General features: G+C 44.6%; 1 protein-coding gene across 1 annotated transcript in view; it reads left to right on the top strand.

Annotated features, from left to right (window-relative positions):
* Nucleotides 1-8,852: 8,852 nt before the first annotated feature.
* The window catches only part of TF (transferrin), a 31,603-nt gene continuing 22,261 nt past the window's right edge, over nucleotides 8,853-18,194 (top strand). Inside the window, exons 1-4 of the mRNA XM_012536424.3 lie at nucleotides 8,853-9,011; nucleotides 10,976-11,148; nucleotides 17,075-17,183; nucleotides 17,953-18,129. Coding sequence (XP_012391878.1) covers nucleotides 8,969-9,011; nucleotides 10,976-11,148; nucleotides 17,075-17,183; nucleotides 17,953-18,129 — 502 coding nt within the window. The 5' untranslated portion in view covers nucleotides 8,853-8,968. The remainder of the gene's footprint in view (nucleotides 9,012-10,975; nucleotides 11,149-17,074; nucleotides 17,184-17,952; nucleotides 18,130-18,194) is intronic.

The following is an 18,194-nucleotide window of genomic DNA, read 5'->3' as shown; positions in this document are numbered from 1 at the left end:
AGTGTATTGTTTAGCCTCCATGTGTTTGTATTTTTTACAGATATTTTCCTGTAATTGATATTTAGTCTCATAGTGTTGTGGTCGGAAAAGATACTTGATACAATTTCAATTTTCTTAAATTTACCAAGGCTTGATTTGTGACCCAAGATATGACCTATCATGAAGAATGTTCCAAGAGCCCTTGAGAAAAGTGTGTATTCTGTTGTTTTTGGATGGAATGTCCTATAAATATCAATTAACTCCATCTTGTTTAATGTATCATTTAAAGCTTATGTTTCCTTATTTATTTTCATTTTGGATCATCTGTCCATTGGTGAAAGTGGGGTGTTAAAGTCCCCTACTATGAATGTGTTACTGTCGATTTCCCCTTTTATGGCTGTTAGTATTTGCCTTATGTATTGAGGTGCTCCTATGTTGGGTGCATAAATATTTACAATTTTTATATCTTCTTGGATCGATCCCTTGATCATTATGTAGTGTCCTTCTTTGTCTCTTCTAATAGTCTTTATTTTAAAGTCCATTTTGCCTAATATGAGAATTGTCACTCCAGCTTTCTTTTGGTTTCCATTTGCATGAAATATCTTTTTCCATCCCCTTACTTTCAGTCTGTATGTGTCTCTAGGTGTGAAGTGGGTCTCTTGTAGACAGCAAATACATGCGTCTTGTTTTTGTATCCATTCAGCCAGTCTGTGTCTTTTGGTGGGAGCATTTAGTCCATTTATATTTAAGGTAATTATTGATATGTATGTTCCTATTCCCATTTTCTTAATTGTTTTGGGTTTGCTATTGTAGGTCTTTTCCTTCTCTTTTGTTTCTTGCCTAGAGAAGTTCCTTTAGCAGTTGTTGTAAAGCTGGTTTGGTGGTGCTGAACTCTCTCAGCTTTTGCTTGTCTGTAAAGCTTTTAAGTTCTCCATCAAATCTGAATGAGATCCTTGCTGGGTAGACTAATCTTGGTTGCAGGTTTTTCTCCTTCATCACTTTAAATATGTCCTGCCAGTCCCTTCTGGCTTGCAGAGTTTCTGCTGAAAGTTCTGCTGTTAACCTTATGGGGATTCCCTTATGTGCTATTTGTTGTTTTTCCCTTGCTGCTTTTAATATGTTTTCTTTGTATTTAATTTTTGACAGTTTGATTAATATGTGTCTTGGCGTATTTCTCCTTGGATTTATCCTGTATGGGACTCTCTGTGCTTCTTGGACTTAACTATTTCCTTTCCCATATTAGGGAAGTTTTCAACTATAATCTCTTCAAATATTTTCTCAGTCCCTTTCTTTTTCTCTTCTTCTTCTGGAACCCCTATAATTCGAATGTTGGTGCATTTAATGTTGTCCCTGATGTCTCTGCGACTGTCCTCAGTTCTTTTCATTCTTTTCTCTTTATTCTTCTCTGCAGTAGTTATTTCCACTATTTTATCTTCCAGGTCACTTATCTGTTCTTCTGCCTCAGTTATTCTGCTATTGATCCCATCTAGAGGACTTTTAATTTCATTTATTGTGTTGTTCATCTTTGCTTGTTTTATCTTTAGTTCTTCTAGGTCCTTTTTAAATGTTTCTTGCATTTTGTCTATTATATTTCCAAGATTTTGGATCATCTTTACTATCATTATTCTGAATTCTTTTTCAGGTAGACTGCCTATTTCCTCTTTATTTGTTAGGTCTGGTGGGTTTTTATCTTGCTCCTTCACCTGTGGTGTGTTTTTCTGTCTTCTCATTTTGCTTATCTTACTGTGTTTGGGGTCTCCTTTTTTCAGGCTGCAGGGTCGTAGTTACCATTGTTTTTGGTGTCTGTCCCCAGTGGCTAAGGTTGGTTCAGTGGGTTGCGTAGGCTTCCTGGTGGAGGGGAGTAGTGCCTGTGTTCTGGTGGATGCAGCTGGATCTTGTCTTTCTGGTGGGCAGGTCCACGTCTGGTGGTATGTTTTGGGGTGTCTGTTGACTTGTTATGATTTTAGGCAGCCTCTCTGCTAATGGGTGGTGTTGTGTTTCTATCTTGCTAGTTGTTTGGCATAAGGTGTCCAGCACTGTAGCTTGCTGGTCGTTGAGTGAACCTGGGTGCTGGTTTTGAGATGGAGATCTCTGGGAGATTTTCGCCATTTGATATTATGTGGAGCTGGGAGGTCTCTTGTGGACCAGTGCCCTGAAGTTGGCTCTCCCACCTCAGAGGCACAGCACTGACTCCTGGCTGCAGCACCAAGAGCCTTTCATCCACACGGCTCAGAATAAAAGAGAGAAAAAGTAGAAAGAGAGAATTAGTATAAGTAGAAAGAAAGAAAGAAAGAAAGAAAGAAAGGAGGGAGGGAGGGAGGGTGGAAGGAAGGAAGGAAGGAGGGAAGGAAGGAAGAAAAGAAAGATGAAGAAAAATAAAATAAGATAAAATATAATAAAGTTATTAAAATAAAAAAATAATTATTATAAAATTTTTTTAAAAAAAACAAAAAACGGACGGATAGAACCCTAGGACAAAAGGTGGAAGCGAAGCTATACAGACAAAATCTCACACAGAAGCATACACATACACACTCACAAAAAGAGGAAAAGGGGAAAAAATCATAAATCTTGCTCTCAAAGTCCACCTCCTCAATTGGGATGCTTCGTTGTCCAAAGGAAGGAAGGAAGGAAAGAAAGAAGGAAAGAAGGAAGGAAGGAAAGAAAGAAAGAAAGAAAGAAGATAAAATAAAATAAAATAAAGTTATTAAAATAAAAAATAATTATTAAAAAAAAACGGACGGATAGAACCCTAGAACAAATGGTTAAAGCAAAGCTATACAGACAAAATCTCACACAGAAGCATACACATACACACTCACCAAAAGAGGAAAAGGGGAAAAAATCATAAATCTTGCTCTCAAAGTCCACCTCCTTAATTTGAGATGATTCGTTGTCTAATCATGTATTCCACAGTTGCAGGGTACATCAAGTTGATTGTGGAGTTTTAATCCGCTGCTTCTGAGGCTGCTGGGAGAGGTTTCCCTTTCTCTTCTTTGTTAGCACAGCTCCCAGGGGCTCAGCTTTGGATTTGGCCCCGCCTCTGCATGTAGGTCGCTGGAGGGCATCTGTTCTTCGCTCAGACAGGACGAGGTTAAAGGAGCTGCTGATTCAGGGGCTCTGGCTCACTCAGGCCGGGGGGGAGAGAGGGGCACGGAGTGCGGGGCGAGCCTGCAGCGGCAGAGGCCAACATGACGTTGCACCAGCCTAGGGTGCGCCGGGCGTTCTCCCGGGGGGAGCTGTCCCTGGATCTCGGCACAATGGCAGTGTAGGGCTGCACAGCCTCCCCGGAAGGGGGGTGTGGATAGTGACCTGTGCTCGTACACAGGCTTCTTGGTGGCGGCAGCAGCAGCCTTAGCGTCTCATGCCCGTCTCTGTGGTCCGCGCTTTTAGCCGCGGCTCGCGCCCGTCTCTGGAGCTCCTTTAAGCAGCGCTCTAAATCCCCTCTCCTCGCGCACCAGGAAACAAAGAGGGAAGAAAAAGTCTCCTGCCTCTTCAGCAGCTCCAGACTTTTCCCCGGACCCCCTCCCGGCTAGCCGTGGTGCACTAACGCCCTGCAGGCTGTGTTCACGCTGCCAACTCCAGTCCACTGCCAATGCTCCGACCGAAGTCCTAGCCTCAACTCCCAGCCCCGCCCCGGCGGGTGAGCAGACAAGCCTCGCGGGCTGGTGAGTGCCGGTCGGCACCGATCCTCTGTGTGGGAATCTCTCCGCTTTGCCCTCCGCACCCCTGTTTCTGTGCTCTCCTCCGCGGCTTCGAAGCTTTCCCCCTCCGCCACCTGCAGTCTGCGCCCGCGAAGGGGCTTCCTAGTGTGTGGAAACCTTTCCTCCTTCACGGCTCCCTCCCACTGGTGCAGGTCCCGTCCCTATCCTTTTGTCTCTGTTTATTCTTTTTTCTTTTCCCCTACCCAGGTACGTGGGGGGGTTTCTTGCCTTTTGGGAGGTCTGAGGTCTTTTGCCAGCATTCAGTAGGTGTTCTGTAGGAGTTGTTCCACGTGTATCTGGTGTATCTGTGGGGAGGAAGATGATTTCCGCGTCTTACTCTTCCGCCATCTTCCCGGAAGCCTATCTAACATTTATTTTTCTAATACTTAATCCAGTTTTTTAGAATTTTATACATTTTCCATCATATCATTAGTGAAAATAAGAGTTTTATTTTTTCCTTTTCAATCCTTTTATATTATTATATCTTTTTCATACCTGAGCAGACTGGCAGGTAGGGCTACAAGTAAAAATGTTGAATAGAAATGATAATGGTAGACCTTCTGATCTTTTCCTTGATCTCAAAGGGAAAACTTTCATTCACCATTTCACCACTGAATATGATGGTTTCACATATACATTTCTTATGTATATTTACATATATATTTCTTTTATGTATATTTCACACACACATGTACATACTCTTTATCAGATTAAGCAAATTTCCTAGAATAAGTTTGCTGAGTGTTTTAAAATGAATGGTTGTTGGATTTTACCAAATGCTGTTCCTCTACCCACTGATGGTCATATAACTTTTCTCCTTTATTCTGTTAATGTGATCAATTACACTGATTTTTTTTTTTTTTGAAGATAACTTGCATTCCTGGAATAAACTCAATTTGGTAATGATTTAGTATCCCTCTTAGATGTTGCTGGATTCAATTTGCTAATATTTTGCTTAAGATTTTTACATCTATGTTCATAAAAAGAATTTTTTTTATCTTTCTCATAATATCCTTGACAGTTTTTGGTTTTTGCTGTACTTGCCTTAAAAATTTAGTCAAGGAGTATTCCTTCTTTTTCTATTACCAGGAAGAGTGTGTGTAAGAAGAATTCTTCTTTAATGTTTGGTAGAATTCATCCGTGAAGCTATCTGGTCCTGGACTATTCTTCATGGAAAGGATATTTTTATGGGCTCCCCTGGGGAAAGAATAGAAACTCAAGAACCATCCATTGTTCAGGGACTTCTGAGGGATAGAACTAAGAGAGAGACAGAGGTGGTGGTGTATGACATTACAAATTACCTGGCATTTTCCTAAAAAGACTCTGCTCTTTGTTACCAACTATCACGCCACACATCCCTGAGCTGGCAGTTCTCCAGGATAAGGAGTCTACGAGTGTAGTTCTCCGGCTGCCTGATCCCACCTTCCCAATGACCACAGGCATGTCTTTCAGAGGAGAAGCCTTGGTGTTGGGCAGAGAGCAGTGAGGGAGAGGGGGAGGAGGGACGGGTTCAAGCAGACAGAGGCCCTTTGTTTGCTCTGCTTCTTTGTAAATGAGGCAACATTTAGAAACAAATATTGGTTCAGAGGACCAATGCCTTCATGCCATCTCCTTTAGGTCAGCTACCCAACCTCCCTGCATGTACACACAAGTCCACCTCTTTCAACAAGAGGGCCAATCCTGTTGAAATTTAAAAGTTTTATTCAGCTTATGGTGGAAGATTTGGATCATGACTTAGATTCATCTGTAACTGGAAGTTCTCTTCTCTCTCTCTCTCTCCTCCCTCCCTTCCTCCCTTTCTCCCCTCCTCTCTGGACAAATAAAGAGAAGATCAATATAGAAAAAAAAGGAGACAAGATCAATATTAAAAAAAAAAAGGAGAAAAGATCAATATCAAGAAGGCAGCTGTGGTCTAGAGAAGGCTGGGACTTAGGAGATTTGAGTTCAGGTTCCAGAGCTCTGTGAATGAGGACCTGTCATTTTACTGTAATGTTCACATCTAAAAAATGGGGGACTGATCTTACCTCATTAGGCAGTTAGTCAAGATCACAAGGTCTTGCCCCAGAACAGTGCCTGGCATGTGGAACAGGTGAAAACATGATCCTTTCCTTCCATCTGAGCATGATAAGCCAGTGCATGCCTGAGGTGCTGCAGCTGGGGCACCCACACCTCTCCCAGAGACAAGCCCCTCTGCAGCAGAAAATGGGGGCTGTGTGTCTGTGGAGAAATGGCAGTCCTGGAGGCCTCTGGTCTGTTTCTCTCTCAGTGTGACCCCAGACAAGCCTCTTGGCCTGCGTGTGTGTCCCTGTTTCATGGGAGAGGCAGTGTCCCTGGTGGATGGGTACATACGCTCTGGAACCAGACAGGCTGATTTTGCACCTGGCTCACCAGCTGACCTTGGACAAGTTAATAACCCCTCAGGGCCTCAGTGTCCTCATCTCATCTGTAAAATGAGGATTCTAATGCACTGATCTCAGAGGGCTGTGGTGAGGGCCCAGTGAATCTCTCAGCAAGTATTAGCCATCATTAAGCTGTAAAAGAGGGACAATGAGCTTCCTGACTCCAGAGTGTTTCTAGTAAAGAATTAAACACCATAAGGGAGAGCACAGGGACAAGTGTCATGGGCTACCAAGGACACAGAACACTGACACTTTCACCTCTCACCACCACACACCCCCATACACATTATAGATGTGGGCACAGCCATACAACCAGGGTCATGCACTCATGTACACCCACAGCTGGCCTCACCCCTGCCTCCTGGGAGTGGCAGACACAGGCCTCTATCCTGTCCTCCTGAGCAAGAACCAAGGCTCTTGTGAGTAGATGGTGCGGGATCCTGTTCTCTATGTCTCCTCTGGCCCTTCTTCAGATCCCGTGGGCTCTGTACTTCCTCCCCTGCGTGTCTTAGGCTCAGACTCAGAGGGCTCCACTGAGGCAAGGCATAGGCTTGGCTGGCCCAGAGAGGGCTCAGCCTGGCCAGAGTGCTCTCTCTGAGGGCTCAGGCCAGGCTGTAGGCCTGTCGCCAGAGGAGCTGCCTCAAGAAAGGCTCACTGTGTGAGTGCAGAAGGGGCCCAGGGGGGAGGATCAAGATCCATCTGCCTCGCATGCCCTCCACCAAGCTCCCATGTGTTCGTGGATTAGCTCAACATTCGACAACTCTCCTTCCTGCTTCTGGGCAGACTCTGCAAGCTCACTGCAGGACCTGTAGAAGGCATGAGCTGAGTGTGGGCATCCTGCTCTGTGGAGTCTCTCCCAGCCAGCCCTGCCCCTGACTTTCCCCCTCCATTCTTCTCTCCGTACCTCAAGGTGCCCCATGAGGACAGGCCACCCCCTAATGCCTGCTGCAGTGGGCAGCAGGAATTCGCCCCTTCTGCCAAGATTCTGGGTTTCCCATGGCTTGAGCCGGAGGGTCCACTAGGGCAGAGACACAAGCGCAGCAGCCGCCACTCTTCTTCACGGTGAGGCAGGGATTTGGAGGGCCAGGCTTGTCTCATGTCCCCCCTGTAAACAGAAAGTCCCTGCTAAAGTAGCGCTCTCTGAAATGGAGCGTGTGTAGCCCCCTGTACATGAGACAATCTATTGGGGCGTGGGGAGTTTATGCTAGCTTCCGATTATATTTACTCCTCATGCAAAAGATGAATAAGTTAACACTCACTCTTGTTTCATATGAGGATTGGCACTGCCTCCCACCTGGTCTGCAAGGCAGGCAGACGCATGTCATGGAGGGCCTTTGAGGTTCCTGAGGGAAGATGGGGAAAGCCTCACAAGGGGTGGGGTGGGGAAGGGGATGCTGGAAGGCTGTGACTCCCTGAACTGTCCTTTACTTTTGGCTTTTGTGGTTCCACATTTTGTGGTTTGCATATGCCCAGTAAAATGGATGTACAGATTAAGTAACGTGATTTAACTCATCAGATCTCCCAAAATGCATGAGTGCCTTAGAAAGATTCCTGCAAAGAAACTAGACCTAGAAGATGATTCCGATATCACAAACACAGGTGAACTAAAATAAAATGGCACTACTGAGATATCTTCTAAGTCTGGTGTAAATTAATGTAAATAAAACCAAAAACAATGCTAATCTGATTGGGTTGGATAAGTAACTTAAGAAAACCCTAAAATTATCTTGACTCTCTGGAATATGGACTTACATCTACTATCAGGAACTTTGCCCCTTCCCTAAGTGTATATTTTGCCTTGAGATATTTTTCATTGTGTATAAGGCAGAGTATAGAGAGAGACATTTAAAAATGAGTGTTTCATCTTTGTCTCATTGTTTACAAATTTTCTATTCCTTTCATGATTGAAATATACACAATATTAGTTTAAAAAGTGTATATATATATATATATATACACACACACACACAGTGTACAGCCTCACTATTTTTCTGGATAAGGATGGGCAATCAAAATGGTTTGGAGACCACTTTTCTGGAGGGACCCAGGGATGACCCAGGGCAATGAGATCAGGCCACATCCTCTCCTGGGTCCCTTTCTTTGTGTTCATGTGTCACTTGTCCTGAGTGTCACAGAGTCTTGATCACATTCCAGGGCAGCTTCTTGTAGGAGAGACATTGTCTCTCCTGTGACTCTGTCCCTAGCCTAGGTGTCCAGCAGGCTGCATGAAGGGAAGGAAGTTTACCGGTCCAGCATCCTGTGCTCAGGAGGACGCATGGGGAGGGACAGCTCCTCCGTGGGCCTTTAAGGGCCCAAGAAGGAGTAGGATTTCTGGATACACCTGGGAACAAGTGAAAGAGGTTGAGCCTGTTGTCTTTGACTTGTGGTCAGCCTTATTCTTCTCTCACACCCTCTCCCAGGAAGGTCTCTGCCTGTCATTCTCCTGTTCTGGTGTGTGTTTGGGGCAGTCCCTTCCTTCTTCCATCTGTAGAATGAGCACATAGGTTGGTTCAGGACCAGCTGTGGCACTCTGGGATTCAGAAGCAGAGCTACCCCCGCCTCTTTCCACTGCAACTCTGCTCCTGGCACAGGGCAAGCGCGCGTTAACAACGGGGTGATTTTTCTTTAATTCCCTTCCAGTCAGCATTTTTGTGTTGGATTCCACCCACGGGTCTGTCCCAGAGGTCAGGAAATGAGGTGATCAGCCTGAGCGAGGAATGAAGGGGGAGGGCTGAGGGGCGATTGGGCAAGCGGACTGCACAAACAAAGGGGGTCAAAGATTGTGCTTGGCCAGCCCCGCGGGTGATAAAGGGGCGCGGGGTGCAGGGAGGTGGCCCAGAAGCCGGTCCGTCTGTGCTCGGCACTCCGCTTCGCAGACCCGGGAGGATGAGGCTCGCCGTCTGCGCTCTGCTAGCCTGCGCGGTCCTGGGTGAGTGCGGTCGCTGGGAAGGCCCGCAGAGTCGCCGGCCCGGGCGCCCCATGAATACCGGAGCCCGCCACACCATCCCTGGGCTCCGCGTTGGAACTGGAAGCCCGGACCTTTCCTTCGCTTCTCCCCGCTGCACCCTTGCATCTGCTTCATCACTGCCTCAGGGACAGCTCTGCGCTTGTGCGCACCTTCTGGTCCTGCCTGTGCCTCTGCCACATTTTCACCCCCTCCTTGCTTCCTCCTCCTGTCCAGAAAACCTTGTAGTAGCGGAACACAATAAATTAGAGCACTTCCATCACGGTTTATCAAATCCCTTTGCTGCGGTCTCAATCAAGTCCAAACTGCTTAGGATGGCATTCAAGGCCTCCCCAGATCTGGTCCCACCTCCACTGATAGTCTGATGTCCCATGGGTGCCCTTGGTGCTGACCATGCCCCACTAATGAGGCAGGGCAGTTGAAGGGTTTGGAGCATGGGATTTGAAGCCAAACTTTTTGCGTCCCCAGCGGTGAGGGAGGTAGTACAGCCTGGCCTGGAAAGGTCCCGTGAGAGTAAATGAGGCTGTGGATCGAGGCACTAGTGGAGTGGACTTTGCTGCACACATCTGTGCTTCGAAGCCTGTCACTGTTAGGCCCCCTTTGTCCTCTAACTTTTGCTGGCCAGTCATGGTGCATCTATAATACCTTTGGAGCCTTCTGTGTTTAGCTACTTGTCTTTCCTGAAAAAGTTAACCCTTGAGAGTCGACCCACCTTACTTGCCTTTGCCTACCCGCCCAGCCCCCAATCCTAACCTCAGAGAATCTCACAGGGCTGTGGAAGGTAAATGCATGACTGAGGACAAATTCCTGCCTTTGGGATCTCAGGAGGGGCAGTTTGGGGAGGGCCTGGAGGAGTGGTTTTTGGGAGAGTCTGCCACTGACTCCTTGTTGCCTCCTTTGATATCCCATGGGCAGAGGTGGAATAAAGGGTGGTTGGGGGACAGGCTTCCTGTGGCCCCTCTTTTTCCATCCTGGAGAACTGTTCCCTCCCCCTCTCTTGCTTTGTGCATTGTGAATATTCATCCGCTTCCTTGAGCCAGCCCTGTGCTGTTGATCCACAGAGTGGAGATGACAGAGGGCTTTGCGGACAGTGCCAAGTGCTCATATCATGGGGACAACACATCTGCAACCCCATGGATTAATTGCCACAGACATGGCTGGCTTTAGCTTCTCATAGTGGCAGCCAAAAAGCCTAATGGTAAAATTGAGGGAGGGGTCATTGGAAACAGAGAGAAACATTGAATGTGGAGTTTCTAGTTATTCTTGGAACAGAGGATGACAGATGAGCATCACAGGCAAATTTATTGCCTCATCAATCATGTAGCCCTATGTACTGGCCAAGCACATGGAAAACAACTCAGAATGTTATCTTCTTTTGTTCCCTGGGCAGAGACCAAAGTCTGGAGACCTGATTTCTAGGCCAGTCTCAGCTACTAACAGGCTGGGTAACCTAGGGTAAAGCATCACTCTCTGAGCCCAGTTCCCTCATCTCTAAAAGATAGTAATTACTGGATGATGTAATTCCTTCCCTGCTGGCTTCCCAGAGTTGTAGCATTGAGCCAACACCTTGACGTAGCTGAAAATCCCCTGTGTATACTGAAGCTTGTATTCCATGGCAGGCCACGGGTCATGAGGTGAATGAAGGAGGCTCAGAGAACACAGAGGAGCAGCTTATTGTCTCCAATTGAGAGGTGATAGTCAAGTCGGCATCCCTCTGGCCAGCACAGTCTGGTCAGTGGGAAACTAAGAGGACATTAGGGTGCCTGTCACTCGTCCCCAGACTCAGAATGCAGTGGAAACTCTGTCCCTTGTTGTTCACGGACAGGAGTGGGAGTGGACATGATGGAGGGGAAGTAGACTTCACGACCCTCCAGAGGGTGCTGCTGTCTCTCCCACTGGCACAGGGACCTCTGACCTCTCTCCCCTAGGGCTGTGTCTGGCTGTCTCAGAGAAAACTGTTAGGTGGTGCACCGTTTCAAGTCATGAGGCCACTAAGTGCTCCAGTTTCCGTGAAAATATGAATAAAGTCCTCGCTGATACTGGTCCTTTTGTCTCCTGTGTGAAGAAGACCTCCTACATCGATTGCATCAAGGCCATCGTGGTAAGTCGTGGCTGCCTAAAGGAGAGTAGAAGAAAATCCATACTTTCTCTTTCTCCTGTTGTTTTGGAATCATTCTGTACTCACAGGTAGGAGCCTGCTGTGTGGGGCAGTCAGCCCCTAGTGCTAGTAAAATCACTTTAGAAATGGAAATACGAGCAGTCACCTTTAATGAGTCTTAAAGCAAAATCTAACATGTTCTGAAAGGGGACTCTTTTGAGCCACCAAATTCTCTGAACTCAGAGAAGAAAACAAGAATACATGCTATCAGAATGACCATGTAACACTATTTTGGAGGTTCCTGATGCATCACAAGAAGTAGATGAATGGTACACACAGGGAAGAGGAATACATAGTCATGATTGCAGTTGATAGCTGATCCTTTTGTCTTCTAGGTTTTCCAAAATACTCTTCGCTCCTTTAACATTGTTCCTGCACATTTGAACGTGTGTCAGACCCTGTGCTGGGCAATGGGGCTGCAGTAGTGAATTTAAACACACATGCTCCTTACTTTTGAGGAGTTTACAGTCTAGTCAGGAGAGAAGAAAGACATGAAAACAAGTAGATGTGAAATTTCAAATTGTGTCATGTACAATGGAGGGAAAGAAACAGAACTTTCAGAGGAAACCTGCTTTGGCCTGGGTGTCAGGGACAATCTCTCTGAGAGGGAGCAATGAACCTGAGACCCCAGGGATGAGCATGGGTAAGCCTGCCAAAAGCTATGGTAGAATACACCAGGTAGTGAACCATAGCATGTGCAAAGGGCCTGAGACAGAGGAGAGCTGGGCTTGTTTGAGTTTCTGTAGGGAAGGTAGGGTGACTGGAGCAGAGCAAGCAGGAGACTGGAAGGAGGAATGAGGTGGGAGAGGTAGACTCAGCCAGATGGAGCATGATTAACTCAAGGAATCAGTGATTTGGTATAAACAACTGGTCTGTTGTGTGTGTGTGTGTGTGCGTGTGTGTGTGTGTGTGTGTGTGTGTGTTTATTGAACCTCAGTTACTATCACGGATTAATTATAACTCTTGATTTATGACATAATTTTAGCTTTGGTGTATGCATACCCCTCTTTGTTTTTAAATATGTTAATAATATAAAATAATATTATCCACAAACCCACCAGAGGTTCTCAAAACTTCATCACTGCCAATAGCTTATTTCTAGGGCTACTGTGTGGCAGCATTGGATTCTATGGGAACAACACCACTTGGGGTAGTGTAAGCCACTGGCCCTACTTACAACTAGTGTGTGTTTCCCCATCCAGTGCAAACAGAATCCTAAAACTTTCTTGCCTTTTATTTTAATTTAAGACATATAGGTATGTGTGGATGATTGTACAGTTTTGCTTCTTAAAATATTTTATAAACATGCCATCGCTATGTGTTGTCTTCTCATACTTGCTTTTCCCTCCTCAATATTATGCTAAGTTTTCACACATGTTGTTGAATATAGCTATTGTTCATTCATTTTCAGAGCTCTACAAAAGTCCATTGTGTTAGTATACCACAATTTATGTTTTCTTTTCTGGTCATAAGACATTTGGATTTTTTCCAGTTTTTTGTTATTCTAATCAGTGTTTGTGGAATACTTTTATACAAATCTCCTGGGACACAAGAATTACTAGTTTCTCTTTAATATATATGTAGGAGCAGAGTTTCTGTGCCATGGGATATGTGAGTATTTGACTTTGAAGACGATGCCAAATGTATTTGGTTTTTAAGCAAATCCAATGTGGTTATTCCAATTTCCACTCTCACCAGCAGTGTATGAGAGCATAACCCATATCATTCTTGGTGAATTTGATATTTTATTATTATGAAAAAATCACTATCTCTGGCAGTACTTCTTAACTAAACTCTATTTTTCTGATATTAGCATACATACTACATCAACTTTCTTTTGGTTAGTATCCTCTTCCTATATCTCTTTCCATTCCTTTATTTTCAACTTTCTGTGTGCTGATCTTTCAGGTGTGTCTTTTGAAATTTGTATATTGCTGGATTTTGTTTATTAATGAAATCTGACAATCTTATTTATTTTATGTGGTAAATTTAGACCGTTAATAAATTATTTTTTTTAATAAATAAATTTATTTATTTATTTATTTTCTTTGTTGGCCTCATTGGGTCTTCGTTGCTGCGCACAGGCTCTCTCTAGTTTTGGCGAGCAGGGGCTACTCTTCGTTGTGGTGCATGGGCTTCTCACTGAGGTGGCTTCTCTTGTTGAGGAGCACAGGCTCTAGGCACGTGAGCTTCAGTAGTTGTGGCACGCGGCCTCAGTAGTTGTGGCTCGCGGGCTCTAGAGTGCAGGCTCAGCAGTTGTGGCGCGTGGGCTTAGTTGCTCCGCGGCATGTGGGATCTTCCCAGACCAGGGCTCGAACCCGTGTCCCCTGCATTGGCAGGTGGATTCTTAACCACTGAGGCACCTGGGAAGCCCAAATTATTATTTTTATTATTGATAAATTTGTGCTTATTTCTGCCATTTACTTTTTGATTTCTCTTAGTCCTGCTTTCCCTCTGATTTCTGATTTTTCCTTTTCTGATTTTTAAAAATGGAGTTCGTACATGTGTGTTCATTTGGATTGTTTTCCCTTTATTCCACCTTTCCCCCTACTGAAAGTAAATTTAAACAATTTATATATTTTAATGACTTCCCTTAAATTTTTACTGTACAATTTTAGCTTAACAAAATGTTAATAGTAAAATAATCTTGACCGTTATGTCCTTCTGAAACAGCAAAAGAACTCTGGAATGTAGTAGCTCAGACTTTGCTCTTCCCTGTGTAGATATTACTATTTGATATTTTATGTCTATCTTGTTTTAACCCTGGAATGTAGATACTTCATGTATTTGTTGGCAGTATACATAAAATACTATATAAATATATATTTATATATGTGTGTGTGTGTGAGTGTGTGCATGTGTAAGTTTGTGTATGCACCCAAAAGTTCAGAAAGAGGGAAGGAGACGGAGAGAGAGAGAGGCAGAGAGAGAAATTTGGACTTGTTTACATTTTTGCCATTTCATCTGTTTACCATTCCTTCTCTTTTTATTTTTTTTAAGTTTTAAAAAAATTTTTGGCTGAGCTACGTGGCTTGCGAGATCTCAGTTCCCCAACCAGGGATCAAATCCAGGCCGCGGCAGTGAAAACACTAAATCCCAACCACTAGACCACCAGGGAACTCCCTACTATCCCTTCTTATATTTCAGACCATCCTTCTGGGACAAGTTTTCCTTTTGAAATGTGTTCTTTTGGTGATACTTTAGAGTCAGTATCTTGGTGTTAAACTCTCTCCATTGCTTGCTTGTTTGTTTTCTCTGAAAATGCTTTAATCTCCCCCTTATTCTTGAATGGTAATTTTGCTGAATGTATAATTCTAGTTTGATATTTTTACACTATTTAAAAATACCATTCCACTGTCTCCTGAGTTCCACTGTAGTCGTTGAGAAGTCTGATATTATCCTATTATTCCCTCAATCATCTCTCTGGAAAACTTTGAGATTTCATGTCCTTGGTTGGTGATGTTCCATAGATTCGCTATGATATTTCCAGTTGTAGAAATCTTGTTACTTATCTTGCTTAAAGTATGTTGGATCTGTGGAATCATGTTTTTCACCAGTTCTGGAAAATTTGCTGCCATTATCTCTTTAAATACTGCCTTTTCTTTAGTTCCTTTTTTTTTTTTTTTTTAATTCTAGGATTCCAAGAAAACATGTTAGGCCTTCCTTAACCTAGCATCTATATCTTTTAATCCCTCTTTCATAGTTTCAGTCTCTGCACCTCTTTTTTGGCAGCATCTGGGATGAATTCTTCAGATATAGCCTCCAGTTTCCTAATTCTCAATTTAAACACGTCTAATCAACTTGTTGCCCATTCATTCACTTTTTTTTAATTTCAACAACTATATTTTTTGCTTCTAGAAGTACCAGTTTAAACAGCTTTTCTTTTTTATTCCTGATAATTTCCTTTCTATGCTTATCTCTGTGATTGTAGCCTTCACTTTGTGCATAAAGCACATATATAGCTCTTCTCCAATAAAGCACATATATAGCTCTTCTCCATTGTTTCTGACCATTCCAACATCCACAACCCTTGAGAGCCCAAGTCTGCTGTTCCTGCTGATGCCCATGCATTGTGGCTTACCTTCTTTTGGGTTTGTTTATCTGCATCTGGGAAGTCATGCTTGACTTTAATCCTGCCCCTCCCTGCTGGTTCAGTTTCCCTTCAGAGTCCCTGTTGCTCTTGTGGACTCCATGAGTTAGGCCTTGGCTCCTTGGTTCCTGAGCCCCTGAGGCCCCAGTGATTCCTGCCCAGGATCCTGGTGTCTGGGCCAAAAAAGCCCCAACCTCACTGCTGTAGGATAAGCTCTTATTTGTTTACTCATTTATTTTTATTCTGTGGTGTGTGAGGTGGGTGGGGACAGTCTCTGGAGGTTTCACCTACCTTTTGAGATACCAAGAAAACCATAAAGATTGTTTCATATATGGAGTCTATTTGTGGAATAAAAGAGTCCTTCACCATTGTGAATGTATTTAATGGCACTGAAAGGTACTCTTAAAAATGGTTAAATGATAAATTTTATGTTGTTATTTAATTACAATAAAATAATAAAAACAATTCCAACTATTGAAAGAAAAGTTTCAGCTAGACAAATAGCTGTCTTGGCTTACATTATTATTTTATTTCATTTAGAAATACTATTACCTTATTATTTATCTATAACATGACATAGATCATAGAGCTATAGTCCCTGCCTTGTAATTTAATCCATAAATAGTAAGAACTATTTATGGAGTACTAGCAAGGGCTTCAAGAAAAATCATTTTGATTAAAGATATTTGAAGCAAGAAAAAAAGCAATAAAAGTATGTTATGAAGTGCCTATATAAAAGATGGTGCTTCTCACTTCAAGAGAAAATAAATTCTAGACCTAGTGGGAAGGTATCTATAATATTGGTTATAGTGAACCAAGTGAACTACTGGTTTAAAGATGAGAATTAGTGGAAGCAAAAACTAAAAATGAAAACCAAAAACCCAGCAAGTAACAGTAAATGGGAGAAATAAACCCACACTACGTGGATTCGAATCCCAGCTCCATGACTTACTAGCTATGTGGCTTGGGGAGGTGACTTAAAGTTTCTGGGCCTCTATTTTTTAATGTGTAAAATGGAGCTGAGTTGGACAATGGTGTCTGTGTAGTTGATTAAATGAACAATCAGCCATAATGGAAGTAGTAATTAGCATTTAACACTCAGTTCAGAGTATAGGCTAGAAGTTAAAGCCAGAGAAAGCACCCATCCCTGAACAAAAGACTCCTGCAGTTATATGGACCCAGGACAGGAAGAAAAAGTACTGAGTACTGAATCAGAGTGGAGAAGGATGTCTTCAAGGCTCCCCTTCCCCATAGAGAATTCTCCACAGAGGCATCTGAGGAAGATCTCAGCAGAAGGCCCAAAATAAAGAGGTCACCAAATGAAAGGACCTGAACTTGAAATGTAAATATGTGTAACAGCATGGCCAGGCAGAGGGACCTGAGTCCTTGACTGCAGCCCCTTCAGAGCCTGTGGTGCATGGGCTGTGCACCCAGTCTGGTGTTGGGGGGCAGCTTTCCCCCAAGAGGCCTGCTGGTAAAGCCTCTGTAATTTAGGTCAGTCTTGAAAAATCACGATAGTTTTCTGGGCCAGCAGCTGGACTCCTCACCAGGGAAAACAGAAAAACGATCCATTCTTTCTCTTTGCAGGAATTAAGGAATATGGTGGCCAAATCCCCTCACCAGGGAGGTAGAGTTAACTGAAGCTTGTGGTGTTGTGCAGCTAGCTATTGGCCAAACTGAGTGTTCTTCTGGCCCCAGATCCAAGGAGCACCACCCAACTATAGATAGACCTTGCTCAGAAGTAAGGGCTTCCTCAGACTCTGGTCTGTTCTCTTCCAGGATAATGAAGCAGATGCTGTGACGTTGGATGGTGGTTTGGTATTTGAGGCAGGCCTGAAGCCCTACAACCTGAAGCCTGTAGTGGCAGAGTACTATGGCCCGAAAGATAGTAAGTTCTCCCCGGGGACCCAGGAAGGTGTTTGTGGCCCTTGTTCTCTCCTGGTAGATGCTGAGTCTTGTCTCATTCAGGCAGGTAATGGAGATTAGCTACTGAAGAGCCTGCCCCAGGGGGCAGTGAGTGGGGAATGAGGGGCCCTATCAACCACCACAGCCACAACCCAAGGCCTCTGGGAGCTTCGGGCTGGTTGAGGACTGGTGCTCAGGACACTGACCTCCTGGGCAGGCTGTGTGCAATCTGAGCTGCACCACTGGGGTTTAAATGTGTAAAGAGCAGCTCTCCAAGAACCACAGGTGCCACACGCAGGGGAGAGACCACACAGGAGCACAAACTTGGAGCCCTGACAGCTTTGCATCTCATCTGAGAGCAACTCCACTGTCCCTGGGGCTGTGTGAGGGACAGAAATACTTAGAGAAAGTCAGGACTGTGGCCTCTGTTCCAGTTTCCAGGGGAGCTTGGCTTGGTAGTTGTAGGCAGATACTCCCTGCAAGGCCTGGGTAGGCAATAGCATTGGGGCATGTGTGCATGTGGCTCCTTGCTCCTGGGTTTGCCTGGAGGGTTGTTACAAATGTCTCCTCTGTGGTCCTTCCATTCCCATGTAAGCCTAGGAAAGTTTTTCTGATCCTTCCCTCTTTAGAAGCCAACCCAACATAAACGTTACCTCGGGGTTCCCCTTCCCTACTCAGGAGCCCAGTAGTGATGAGCAGTGCTTCCCTGGGGCCCAGTTTGAGAGTCTTTCATCCACGCTCTCCCTTTGCAGAGCCGCAAAGGGAGTATTACGCTGTGGCCGTGGTGAAGAAGGGCACTGAGTTCGGTCTGAAAGAGCTCAAAGGCAAGAAGTCCTGCCACACAGGCCTCGGCAGATCTGCTGGGTGGAATATCCCCATGGGCTTACTTTACTGGGACTTGCCTGAGCCACATGAATCTCTTCAGAGAGGTAAGCAGGCAGGAGGGTGAGTGCCCTCAGCAGGCATCTCTTCCTCAGATGCCCACATGGGCCAC

The sequence above is a fragment of the Orcinus orca genome, chromosome 5 (genome assembly GCF_937001465.1).
Source record: "Orcinus orca chromosome 5, mOrcOrc1.1, whole genome shotgun sequence".
Lineage (NCBI taxonomy): Eukaryota > Metazoa > Chordata > Mammalia > Artiodactyla > Delphinidae > Orcinus > Orcinus orca.
Note: the sequence above shows the minus strand (reverse complement) of the source record. Positions and strands in the feature narration are given on the sequence as shown.